Genomic DNA, 12,368 nt, shown 5'->3' with positions numbered 1-12,368 from the left:
TATAGTTTTGGGGAAAAATCAAAATTTCAACTTTGGCGGGAAATTCAAATTTTCACCTAGAAAAAAAGTTTGGCGGCGAATTCGAACGTTTCAAAATGTTTTGAGCTGTAAACTCAAAGTTATTCATTTTTTCAAAAAATTCTGGCAGGAAATTCAAAATTCACTTTTTCCTGAAATTATTGGCTTCCTCAATCAGTTTTTTTTTGCCGCAGCAGTGTTATTTTTTGCAGCGAACACAACAGAAAATGTAGTCATCGGGGTTTGTGCAATAGTAGTAGTGAGTAGTGAGTAGTAGTAGTAGTAAGGGAGCGAATAAAATAGCTTTGTTTTTATAAGAAAAAAATCTGAAAAAAAACATTTTAGACGGTTTTTGTAAGGCTTGAATTTCCCGCCGAAATTTCTGAAAATTTTTTAAAGAAAAATTTATGATTTAATTTCACGCCAAGATATTGAAGTTGATTTTTCCGAAATTACGCCTGAAAATTAAACATTGGAATTTTCCGTCAAACTTTTTGAAAATTTAACTTTTAATCTCCCGCCAAAATTTTTGAGAAGTTAGAATTTTAATCTACCTTAAATTTGAAATTCCTGCCCAAATTTTTTAAAATTTTTTTAAAACAACTTTTAAAAATAAATGTTTTTAAACGAAAATTCAGCAACCAGTTCCAAGTTTTTTTTATAGTTGAGTTCTATGCCAAACTATTCAATCATCAACTTTTGCTCAGGCAGGCACGTAGGCAGGCTCTCAGGAGGGTGTTAGACACCTACGACTCCGAGCTTCCTTAAAAGTGGCAACTGAGTCTCAAAACAAGGTCAAAGTGGGCGGGCGTTGTTCTCAGGAAACCTCAGCTTCTTCTTCTCCCCCTCTCTTGCTCCCCGAGCTCCTTGCACACACATAACATGCTCACATTAGACCTCCTCTCCGGACCCCTATAAGTATCCATATAGATGTTGTCTCCACTTTTTTATATGCATCTTTAGCACCGAGTCCTGAGCACTCTACTCATAACTTTTCCACTTTTTTCTATATGTGCTCTTTTTTCTTACATCCCATATCACCTGCGCCGTGAGCCCTGGAGCTCCGAGTTTTTTTTTTGGTTTTTTTTCTATAAATCTCTTGTTGTTGTTTGGCTCGGGACACTTATTTGATATTCTGACTCAATTTTGGCTGTGCTCTTTTTTTGGAGCAAATTTTTTTGGCTGAAAAATCTTCAGACATTTTCCCTTAATATTTTTTTTCAATTATAGACCACACAATCAATGCTCAAAAAATGTTGCCAAGTGCTCCAGCTCCGCTAGCTCATTTTCTACTATTTCTCCATTTAATTCACTCAGCACGGCCAGAAGGTAGGCATTTTTTGTGAAAAAAACCAAAAAAATGGAGGGAGCTCGTTGGGGCTCCGCAAAATTGAATTACTCCATCGGGGCGGCCAGGTGCCTTATAAGGTCCCGAGGGGCCCTGAAAAATCAGTTGAGTATTGTGCAGAGCTGAGTCTTAAGCTTAGGTTTAGGCTTAGGCATTGGGCCAGGCCTAGGCTTAGATTTAGGTTTAGGCTTATTCTTAGCCTCATGCTCAGGTTTATGCCTAGACTCAAGCTTAGGCTTAGACTTAGGCCTATTTTCAAGCCTAGGACCTATTTCCAGCTTTAGTTCTCTTGTTGCAAAAACAAATCGGTTTCTTCTTTACGTTTGGAGCATCTTGATGCTCCAGAATAATTTATGAAAACGAGCTCCCCCTTAACTACGACTCCTATTAGTTTGTTGATGTACATGTACACTCATGTTTTTTTTTCTTGAGCCAAAACATACAAACCTACGACTTTTTTTTCTAGCACCCCCGGCCCCCAAAACAATCATTATACAGAAGAAAAGACAAAACAGATTTTTGGGCTGCTCGGCGAGCCGGGTCACTTGAAAAGTTTCGAAAACTAAATTTATGTCTATGGCTCCGCGATGGGCACGCTATTTTGGTGGGGAAGTGCATTATTCTATTGTGAAGCGGATGAAGAATAGGGGGAGGGAGAGCAGTGAGCTTTATCTTGCAAAAAAGGGCAGAAAAAGTGTCTGGGAGTTGAGATATTTGATTTAATTTTTAAAAATCTTGAAGCATGTTAAATTTTACATCGTTAACAATTTTTGTGGTCAATATTTAAATTTTACCGGTATATGCGCATTGAATAAATCAGAAATTTAAAAAAAAAATCAAAACCCTACTATTTTGCTCCATAACTCCGAAGCGTTGAGAGGTAGCAAAAAGTTTTCAGCTAACAAGGGAAGTGTTTCAGCTCACAAATAGACTTCGGAATGAAACCTATGTCATTCGAAAGTAGACCTTTAGACTAGTTCTAGTCTAAAAGTGAGCTGAAATACTTTCCTTGTAAGAAATTAATTTACAAATTTTTCTCTATATTTTGTTAGTTTATAAATTGTTTTTTTTTCTCTTTCACTAAAAAGTTATAGCAAATTAAAAACCTTCACTTTTCTAAAAACAATTTCAGATGGGGTACCAATCGAAACAATTCATGCGCCAATGTTTGAAGGTTTGGTTTGAAAACTGCCTGTTATTTACCTAAATCCACATACACTTCTTACCCCTTTAGACGCAAGTGCGCTCTGATGGACTGTTTCTCATTGGAGCGCACTTGCAGACTACATGATTGTTTGGCATTATTATTATTATCGCACGCTAGAAACCTGAAACATTCCACCCAAAAACAGAACCACAAATTTCAGATGTATTTGATGTGCGGATCCACGAGGGAGCCGACAAGGGAAGCCGGCTCACCATGAGCCAAGATCTCCAAAAGTCCACTGAGCCACTGGGTCACTGCTTCGGACAGCTTGAAACCGATGTGGATTGGATTGAGTGGAAGTCGAGCAGAAGCGCGTTTTATACGACGGCACAAATGCCAATTTCGGCTACAAAAAACTCGAATAATTTAGTGGGAAGTCTGCATTTGTGAGTTTTTTTTCTCAGAATTTGGCATAGACTTATGACTACAGTAATGCTTGTTAGGCTTAGGCTTTGGCTTAGGATTACGCTTAGGCTTAGTTTTAGGATTTAGGCTTAGGCTTAGACTTTGACTTAAGCTTAGGCCTAGGTGAAGCTCAAGCTCACAGGCTCCAAAATCGAAAAATTTCCAGACTCTGCGCTGGAAACCAGATGCACACGTTCCCATTCCGAGTTCATATCACCCATCGGAACCACCATCCACCCACATTTTCTAAGAACTCATTCAAATTCCATGTGCCAACAACTCTTCCCATTGGCTCAGTGATTACGACACTAGAGGTGAAGGATCAGGATCCTGTGATCTACAATTCGGAGCGTCGGTTAGCCTTCACCAAAGACGAGCCACTGGTGGATATCCTGCAGGACGGAACTTTGAAGCTAAAGTCAGATTTGAGCATCCTCACACCCTACACACCCCAGAGAATGCAGATCTTGGCGATCGACTACGGAAGCCCTCAGCTGTTCACTATCGCCAACATCACTCTGATCCCAGTGACCGTATCCATGGTCCGGGAGCTTCATGTCAATGTGGCCACCGAGGAGTATCAGATTTTTGAGTGGGAACATCCGCAGTACGGCACTGTAGATAAATATCGGCTCGGGATTCGACGCGACGATCAGGTGGTGTATGAGGAGGAGCTGGAAGCCGCGAAAACTCTGGCACTGACCAAGGTAAGATGCGATTGCCAGGCGATCCTAAACCTGAAAAAAAAATTGTTTCAGATTATGCTTTCCAACTCGATGAACGTCAGTTTCCAAGTGACTGCAATTGACGAGAATGGGGAGACTTCGAGTGAATGGACACAGATTGGACCAATTGATAGGGGTAGGAATTTTTAGCTGACTAGATTAAATGTTTTCTGAAAATAAAACGATTTTCTCTAATAACAAAAATTTGATTACTTTTTTTTCGGCATAAAAAATCAAAAACATTTGAAAAATTCAACATTTTTTGTTCACCAATTTCCGGGAAAATTCGAAAAAAGTTTTCAAAATTTTTTTCTAATATTTCCGATTTTTGAACTTAAAAAATGTTTATTTAAAAGCCCACATTTTTCGGTTTTAAAAAAATCCAAAAAAATCGTTTTATTTTTATTTTAATTACTCTCATGGGTTTTCATCTTTAAAAAGTTTTTAAAAATTCAAAAATCGAAAAAAATGAATTATATATTTTATTTTTTGATTTTTTCTTGTAAAAAATCAAAAAATTAGATTTTTTCTATTTTAAAAATGAATTTTTTACTTGTATTTTTTTAAATGATTTTAATGGGGTTTAATATTTTTTAAAGTGCATTCTAAAAATAGAAAAAAACATAGAAAAATACATTTTATCAATGTTCCCAACAGAAAATCCTTTATACTTTTAAAAATTCAGTCTTACAAACTTTTACAGTCGAAGATACGTATAGGCAGCTAAATTTTCTACCTACTCCCGGTGTAATGGTACACAACCATCCCCAAATCTTCCATATTTTCCAGACGTAATCTGCAAGGGAGAATGTTCTCGTGGCGGCACACCTCTCTGCTATGTTGGCGCCTTCAACCGCGTCGAGCAGTTCATCGATGCTCGCGGAGCCCACTGCCTTTGCTATCCGGGATTCATGGGTGTCTCGTGTGAGACTATCGGTAAGCGGTCTTGCGCAACATTTCGTGTTCATCTGTGCTTCCGGGCGGCTCAAACACATGCCGCCACCTTCGTTCGCATGATTTAGCCAATCATAATTCTCGCCCCCCGGAAATTGAGGGGTCTCCCCCTTGGAGACCTTTTACGTTGCGGTCAGCGAAAAAGGGGGTGGCCGATTAAGTACTTAATTATTATTTATATGTGTAGTATATCTGTTGGAAATATTACGAAATGATTCATGCACATCTTCCTGTTTGCAGATCGATGTGCGCCCGAGAGGACGGTTGACGTGTGGGGAGGGATCGACTGGACGGAGGTTAACACGAACATTTCGCTGTTGGTGCCTTGTGAGTTATGGAGCAAGGGTTAGAAAAATGAGCAAATAGCGTTTTCAAGTTTTGATTGCGTCGAATTAAGTTTATAGGAAGTTTAGTAGAACTGAACACAACGAATTTCATAATGAAACTTCTGAAAAAAAAACTAATTTTTTTTGAAATCATTGTCTAAAATCAATTATCTCGCGTTTTTAACTCGACTTTCCTGAAAGTTGTTGATTAATTAGCAATTAGCAACTTTCAGACCATTTTCCAGCATTACACTCAATGTTTCAGCAAGAAATAGTTACTTTCAGATCTAAATCAAGTGAATTTCTATATTCTGACACTAAATTTCACTAGAAAATACTGGAACAACATGGTGCAATATACTATTTTATAGAATTTCTGAAAATAATTGCCGCCCTTCTATGTGGAGTGGCAACCTGCTGCTCGGCTCACAGCCCATGAACCGCTCATGAACATTTGGTAAAAATAGTTTCAATTGCGGGTTCCGTGAAGCTGCGAATTACAGATATTCTAGAACAAGGCGCGAGTCGACCCCTAGTATTGTTTCATAAAACACACAAGTTCATTACATACACACAATAAATTAAAGTTCGAAGTCGCAGCATTGCAGATCCACGTTGTTGAGGCCAGTGTCATCCTTAAGCCACTGACGCGATTCAGTTTTAGTATTGATTCCACAGACGACTTGTCCAGATGGGCAGAACTGATCACCGGTCCATTTCCCATTTATAATAGTTTTGGCTGTATTACCTGAAAGATAGTATTTTTTATTATTCGAGTTTTTATTGTAAATAGGTACTTCTGGTCAAAACTGCGGAACTATTTGGAAAACCAGTTTCAAGAAAAATTTTTTAAACCTAGCTTCTACCAACTAATTAACCTCAAAAAACACCAGAGGTACCGTTTTACAGCCTTGAATTTACCGTCAAGTGGACTAAGATTGTGTCTTTCTCCTTTTGGTTCACCACAATATGCTAGAAAAGCATATGTAGCAACATCATCGACAATAAAATTATGTGGAGGATCTACTCGAAGCGCAAAACCAATCACATATTCTTCGTCAGGACAGTAATGGAATTTTTGCCAGGATCCATGTGGACTCTCACCACTCTTGATGTATTTGTCGACCTGATCAGAGCCATGGCAAACAAGCTCAACTCCATTGAGTGCAGTCAGATCGCCATATAAAAAATCGATTCCTCGTACTTGATCTTGAATCCATTAACAAAATGACGTTCTGGACAAGTTTCCATTCCATTCCATTCGCCCCAATTTGTGACACGTGGCGACTTGATGATGGTGGGCTCAGCACAAGTTGCCAAGAGGAGCGAAGCGAAGATGCCAATTGTACGCAGCATTTCAAATGGAGAGAAATTCGTAATGATTGAATATGCACTTTTCTGACGATATATAAGTGGCACGTGGCACGTGATAAAAAATTGAAATTCTAATGTATTTTAAACTTTATTAGAAAAGTTTGTTCCAGTTTAAAATAAATTAGAATTTATTATTTTTCACGTGCCACGTACCTAAGGCTGACAGAAAATAACCGCAACTGAAACTACATTTACCAAATGTTCATCTGGATGAGCGCTGCGTGGGCTGTGCCCCAGGCAGAAGTTCTACAAAATAGCCTATTGTTGCACCCTGTTGTTCCAACATTTTTTTAGTGAAAATTAATGAAATTAATGCGTGCGATTTTTTCATTTTTCTACACACACGAATAGAGGAAAAATTTATAAAAATACATTTTTGAATTTTTTGTCAGCACATGATTAACCCGATTAGGCACCTCTATGTGCTGCTAGAAACCCCCTCATACTTCTTCACCCCCCCCCCCCCCCCTCCGCAATCACCCTTTTCCAGGCCCCTACAACGTTGTAACCGAGAACAAATTCCTCGAACGACGCTGCTCATGGGACTCGGAAGCGGGCCGCGCTGTCTGGGAACGACCTCAGGATCGAAACTCGTGTCAGACGCAAACATCTGTCCTTGCACATCTGGGACTGATTGGAACGTACTCGGCGAAAGCTGCCAGTATTTCTGCAATTAATACGGTGACAAGGTGAGTGATTTGGGGGGGGGGGGGGTTTTTTCAAGGTTTGAATATTAAAAATTGAAACAAAAAGTTTTTAATTTCCAGATTCGTTCGCGACCTGCTCTCCTACCCCAGCTTCTCACGTGAGATCTCCAAACACGCACACTTTGACCAAAAAATCGCCGAGATGACTGCTCTAATCCTTGACTCTGTAGTTCAAGCCGACCTAGACCGTGTCCCAGGCAACACTACAATGCTCCGTGCGGAGACCTGGAGAATCATTGAGCAGTTTTCCCAGAGCTTACCCACCCCGTACTCGTTAAGCTCCCCGGATAACGGAATCCACATAAAATCCATAGAGTGGGTGAAGAACACAGAGCCAAATGATAATCTAGTTGGCAAAAAGTGTCGAGTTCAGTTGCCGACTACAGATGAGAATCACGTTGTTCGAGTGGTATGCACTTCTAATGCGACGCTCTTCGAGCTCCTCGAGCCAAAGAGCCCGGTTCTTTCGATAAAACCTGACAGCCTGGAACCATTTGGAACTACACGGATGTCGATCTACATGAGATTCCCTGATATATATGACAATTACACGTGTGTCTATTATGATGAGGAGGAGAAGGCTTGGTCGACAAAAGGGATCCGAAGAATTGAGCACAGCTATCATGGATATGTCAAGTGTGAGACAAATCATTTTGGGGTGTTTGCTTTGTTGCCGGTGAGTATTTCTCTAGTTTTGATTCAAAATACAACAATTCGGAGCATTTTAAGACAATAATAAAACTTTCAGGATCGTCTCTTCTACAATTCGGAGTCGTTTTGGAAGGATCTTGCGAATCACATGCCTACCGTAACCTCGTTTGTCACACTGATATGTACCGTACTGCTATTGTTCATGGCGGCAGTTCAAAAGTTAGTTGGGGCTGAGAGCAGAGAGTGAGAAAGCGTTGGGCATGAGGAGAGTGCCGAGAGAGCTTACTATGAGAGAGCGTGAGACAAGAGGAGGCAGCAGAGAAACGAATGACCCTACTAGAAGCATTTTCCAGAAACCAACCAATCGACTGTGCCTTCCTCTTCTACCTCTTCTTCGTCTTCATGATCCACCTGGCCCACCTGCTTCTCTTCTTGGCTCCACAAGTCGGCGAACCCTTCACCTTCTCCACCCTGCTTCACTTCATCCTCCAATTCTGCGTCATCGCCTCCGCCGGGCTCTTGTGCCTAGGTAGGTCAACAATATTTAAATTTTTCAGAAAAAAAATTGTTTGCAGTGCTCTACTCAATCCACACGACGATCATCAGCTACGACATCAAAGAGGAAGAGCCGCAGGGATGCTTTTCAAAACCGTTCCACGTGTTTGGCATGGGAATTTGTGAGTTTAGAGCAGACGCGGTACTGTAGAGTTACTGTAACCCAAATTTTCTAGTGACCCCATCGATCTTCACCTTCTCCACTTACTACCTGCTCGACGGACGGGATCTGGATATTGCGAGACTTTTTGAGCGGACGGATTGGCTTTTCATCTCCAACTACCTTCTACCGACCGCAGTTTTATTCTCAATTTCCGTGGTTTACGCTATATGGAATGTTTATATCGCTAGTGGAACAAGGTGAGAATTTTTGGAAGAAATGACGTCATTGGGCTAGGGTGTGACGTCACGGAAATGAATTTCCACGTTTTGAAATTTTATGAAATATTATGAAAATTTATCCAAAATTATATGAAAATTTATGATATTTTGGTAGCTAGTATATTTTTGATATGTAGTTTGAAATTGCCAAAATTTGAATTTAATAGGTTAATAAGGTATCAGCTGGCTTGAAAATTTCAAAAACTCATTGAACATTGTTGGCAATTCTTGAAAATTCGCTGAAACTGTCTAAAAATTATTAGCAAATCATTTGTTTGAAAGTTATTAAAGGTTTAATTTTCTGAAAATTGAAAAGTATTTTTTTTAACTTTTGGCATATAAATTTAGATCAGAAAAACTTTTAGCTCTTGTTATAAAATCTTTTAAAAATTGTTTGAAACATCAAAATTTTACTGAAATTTTAAATTTTTTGTTTATTGTCTAAAATTTTTACCGGAAAGGATTAACTAAAAAGCTAAAAATGTCTAAAATACAATTCCAAAAAATAATTTTTTCCAGAACCAATCGCCGCTGCTCCTCGGACAGGCTTCTTGCCTTGGGACCTGCCATAAGTGCCTCTGTTTCTTCGCTTTTTATGGTAAGATTTTGTTTGAAATTTTGTGCATTTTTCAAACCAAAACTACTCAAAAAAAAAAAATAAATTCAAATTTTTAATCAAAATATTTTGAAAATTTCTCCCCAAAATGTTCTATAAAATTTTTTAGTATTGAATTTTAGACATTTAACGTTGTGCTAAATAATTTCAAAATTCAAATAAATCAGAAATATGGAGAATTCAAATAAAAATATTTTTCCAGGTGTTCTGTTTCTGCTCGGCACTGCTCCTATTCTTCTTCCGTGAGCACTCCCCAATGGCCATATTTTTCTTTTGCCTGTTCCAGTTTTTCCACGTGGTTATTGCCTTTTTCTTCGCTTCGTATTTGTTCAGGTAATTAGAAGTTTTTTGAAAAATTGGAATATAAAAAAAATTTCTGAAATTTTTTTGTTTTTTTCTTTAAAAAAATCCCCGAAAAAATAGATCCGTTAAAATTTCAATATTATTTTCAAAAAAAAGAAGTGTATTATTATCTACATAATCATATCACTACCGTTTTAAATTTTTTTTTGTTTTTCAAAAATTTCTTCTTCTATAAACAACTGTACACGCTATCAATTTTTCATATCAGCTCCTTGGTGGCAATTTCATTTTTATTATTATTAAATTTTAAAACCAGTGAGAAGAAACGCCGACTTTCACGTGGACACCGTGTGGCTACAGTACCCCCTAACTTTTGAAAGTGATATGAAATATTTTATAGTATGAAGTGCAAAAATTTTGGAATGATGTATGGAAGTGTTTTCAAGGACATCATTGAAAATGGCAAGAAAACTTTAAAAAAAAAGAAATTTCAAATTCTAATTTTTTTTAATTCTGAAAAATTCCCAAGAAATCTCTGAAAATTTCCAAAAAGTCTTAGAAACTTAAAAATTCAAAATTTCAGTATTCGGTTAAACATATTATTTCCAAATAGCCATGATGTGTGCGGAGTCCATTTTGGGAGAAAATTTGTGATTCTAAAAATTTAAATTACTCGAATTTCGAAACATTTACAAATTAAAAATAAACTGAAAAGTTCATATTCTCCTTGAATGAATTCAAAAATATTTCTAAAAGAACGCCAAAGAGTCATCAAAAATTGTGTTTTAAAATAAAAAAAATTCAATTTAACGATAAATTTAAAAAAAACTCGAATTTTTAATTTACAAAAAAAAACTTAAATGGTTTTAAAATTAAAATGTGTTTTGTAAATTCAAAAAATTCAAGATTATTATTTAAAAACTTCAAAGTAACAATAAGTTTTTTTTTAATTGCAAAATAGTCAAGATATGGGCGGAGCCTATTTTGGACAGTAAAAAAACGTTTTCAGACTCCGTTTCCTACTGCAGCGGGGCTTTGACAGTAACGATTCCACGGACTCTCTCGAACGAAAACGCGACATTTCCCGAGCCCTACTGGAGCACGTCGACACCAAAAGTGACATCACCTCGAAGCACGTGGTAGTCGACGGAGGCTTTACCGAGGCAGGCTTCACCCCGGCAACTCATTACCAGTACTCCCCGTCGGAGTATATCCCACCTGGCTCCATGACCCAAATCGACAATAATAACAGATACTTGGCTCTCCAACAGAACATTTTTGAACGGGCTCCGATGGTGAGCATCGTGTAGCCGCGCCCCTTTCTTGGAGTGTTGTAGCAAGTGTGCTCTAGTGGTAATTAGCATTAGAGCGCGTTTGCAATCCCCAAAAGCTTTATCTCAACTCTTTCATTTTGTTCATCATTTCACACCTCAATTTTGAAATACCGGTATTTTCAGTGTTTTTCCGTTTTTTCCAGTCGAGACCCATTTTACAAAAGTATTTTATTGAATAAAATTTTAAAAAAATTGTTTTTTTTCAGAAATTTGAATTGTAGTTAGTAGTGTGACTTGGCGGGTATTTTCGTAATTTTATTTTTTACAAAAATTGGGTATAATTCAACAAATTTTTGGTCGCAAAATGAAAAATTTTGAATTTTTATTTAGATTACCAGGGGGAAATGCAAAATTGTCAGTTTTCACGAAAAAATTCATTTTTTTTGTAGGAAAAAAAAATTTCAAAATGATTTTGCGGGAAGTTAAAATTTTGAATGTTCATAAAAAATTTGAAATTCAAATTTTCAAGCATCAAATTCACTGCAAGAGTACTGTGGGTTACTGTAATTTTATAGTTGTGTGCAACTGACTCCGTCCACATACTGACTTCAATTTTTTGAAAATTTCACAAAATCAGGCCTTTATCAATTGCTTTCTGGTCCCCTCGCTTCAATTTTTGACAAACAATTTTTAATTCTGCAGCACCAGGTCATAACCAACAATACCCGACACTGATAATATGATTATTCTGCTGATTTTGCTGAACTATCCAAAAAAATTGATAGCATTTCCAAATGTACTGTTGTCAATAAAATTCTCGGTCACAAATAGGGCTACTGTAGATCAGAGGTGTAAAAAGTGACTAGAAATGAAAACAAATAGTACTTGGTAGTAGTAGTGATAGTAGTAATATGTCAACTAATAATACACTAATTGATAGTGACAGGCTGTTAATTTTTGCAGCTTACGAAAACACTGTACATTTTGATTACAACTGTTATTACAGAATGTTTGTTTTTGCATTTTGTAGATTAAAAATTGCATTTCTCGAAGAATTCGTGGAATTCGTCTGAAAATGAGTGTTTTTAATTGGTTTTGTTGTGGCAAGTGGTACTGAAGGAGTAGGGTTACTGTAGGATGACTGTAAAATTAGTCCATGGTTACTGTAAGGTTATTGTAGGTTAATGTAGAGTTAATGTACGATTAATGTAAAGTTATGGTAGAGTTACTGTAGGGTTAATGCAGAGTTGCGATGAAATTGTTATATGGCAAAATGATAAAATTGTTACTACTGTACTGACCCGGTATATGATTACTGTAGGGTTTTCACAGGTTGACTGAAAAGTAAATAAAACGTTACTTTATTGTTACTGTAGGTTACTGTAGGATTACTGTAGGATTACTGTAGGATAATGGTACGAGCTTTGAGGATTATTTTTACTTTCAGGATTATTCTACAAAACTATAGACAAACTATTTAAAATCTGAAATGTCAAAGCATGCTGTTTGTATAGTTTTTGTAAA

The 12,368-nt window shown here is 37.3% G+C and overlaps 1 protein-coding gene, 1 non-coding gene and 1 pseudogene across 5 annotated transcripts; 1 reads left to right on the top strand and 2 right to left on the bottom strand.

Annotated features, from left to right (window-relative positions):
• Positions 1-1,271: 1,271 nt before the first annotated feature.
• On the top strand, positions 1,272-11,101 carry fmil-1 (GAIN-B domain-containing protein; the record flags this gene model as incomplete). Of its 3 annotated transcripts, NM_001307524.3 has the most annotated exons (16): positions 1,272-1,347; positions 2,499-2,540; positions 2,734-2,959; positions 3,145-3,685; positions 3,737-3,839; positions 4,493-4,639; positions 4,898-4,984; positions 6,848-7,046; positions 7,125-7,740; positions 7,813-7,934; positions 8,069-8,244; positions 8,291-8,392; positions 8,447-8,630; positions 9,171-9,249; positions 9,470-9,600; positions 10,580-10,880. In NM_001307524.3, 16 exons carry the CDS (start codon positions 1,272-1,274, stop codon positions 10,878-10,880), a joined length of 3,132 nt encoding a protein of 1,043 aa, NP_001294453.1. The 3 variants fall into 3 exon arrangements, with proteins under 3 accessions (NP_001294453.1, NP_001294452.1, NP_001294454.1); NM_001307523.2 differs by lacking the exon at positions 2,499-2,540 and having other exon boundaries at positions 10,580-11,101; NM_001307525.3 differs by lacking the exons at positions 1,272-1,347; positions 2,499-2,540 and having other exon boundaries at positions 2,787-2,959.
• Y37E11AL.4 lies at positions 5,565-6,339 on the bottom strand (annotated as a pseudogene). The gene is made up of 2 exons: positions 5,905-6,339; positions 5,565-5,731 (listed from the first exon to the last, which is right to left on the bottom strand). Coding segments are annotated over exons 1-2 (602 nt in total).
• On the bottom strand, positions 8,834-8,854 carry 21ur-13846. Its single transcript, NR_053056.1, has one exon.
• Positions 11,102-12,368: the final 1,267 nt, after the last annotated feature.

This window comes from Caenorhabditis elegans, chromosome IV (genome assembly GCF_000002985.6).
Source record: "Caenorhabditis elegans chromosome IV".
Taxonomy (NCBI): Eukaryota; Metazoa; Nematoda; class Chromadorea; order Rhabditida; family Rhabditidae; genus Caenorhabditis; species Caenorhabditis elegans.
The sequence above is the reverse complement of the archived record's forward strand: the minus strand, read 5'-3'. Positions and strand labels throughout refer to the sequence as shown.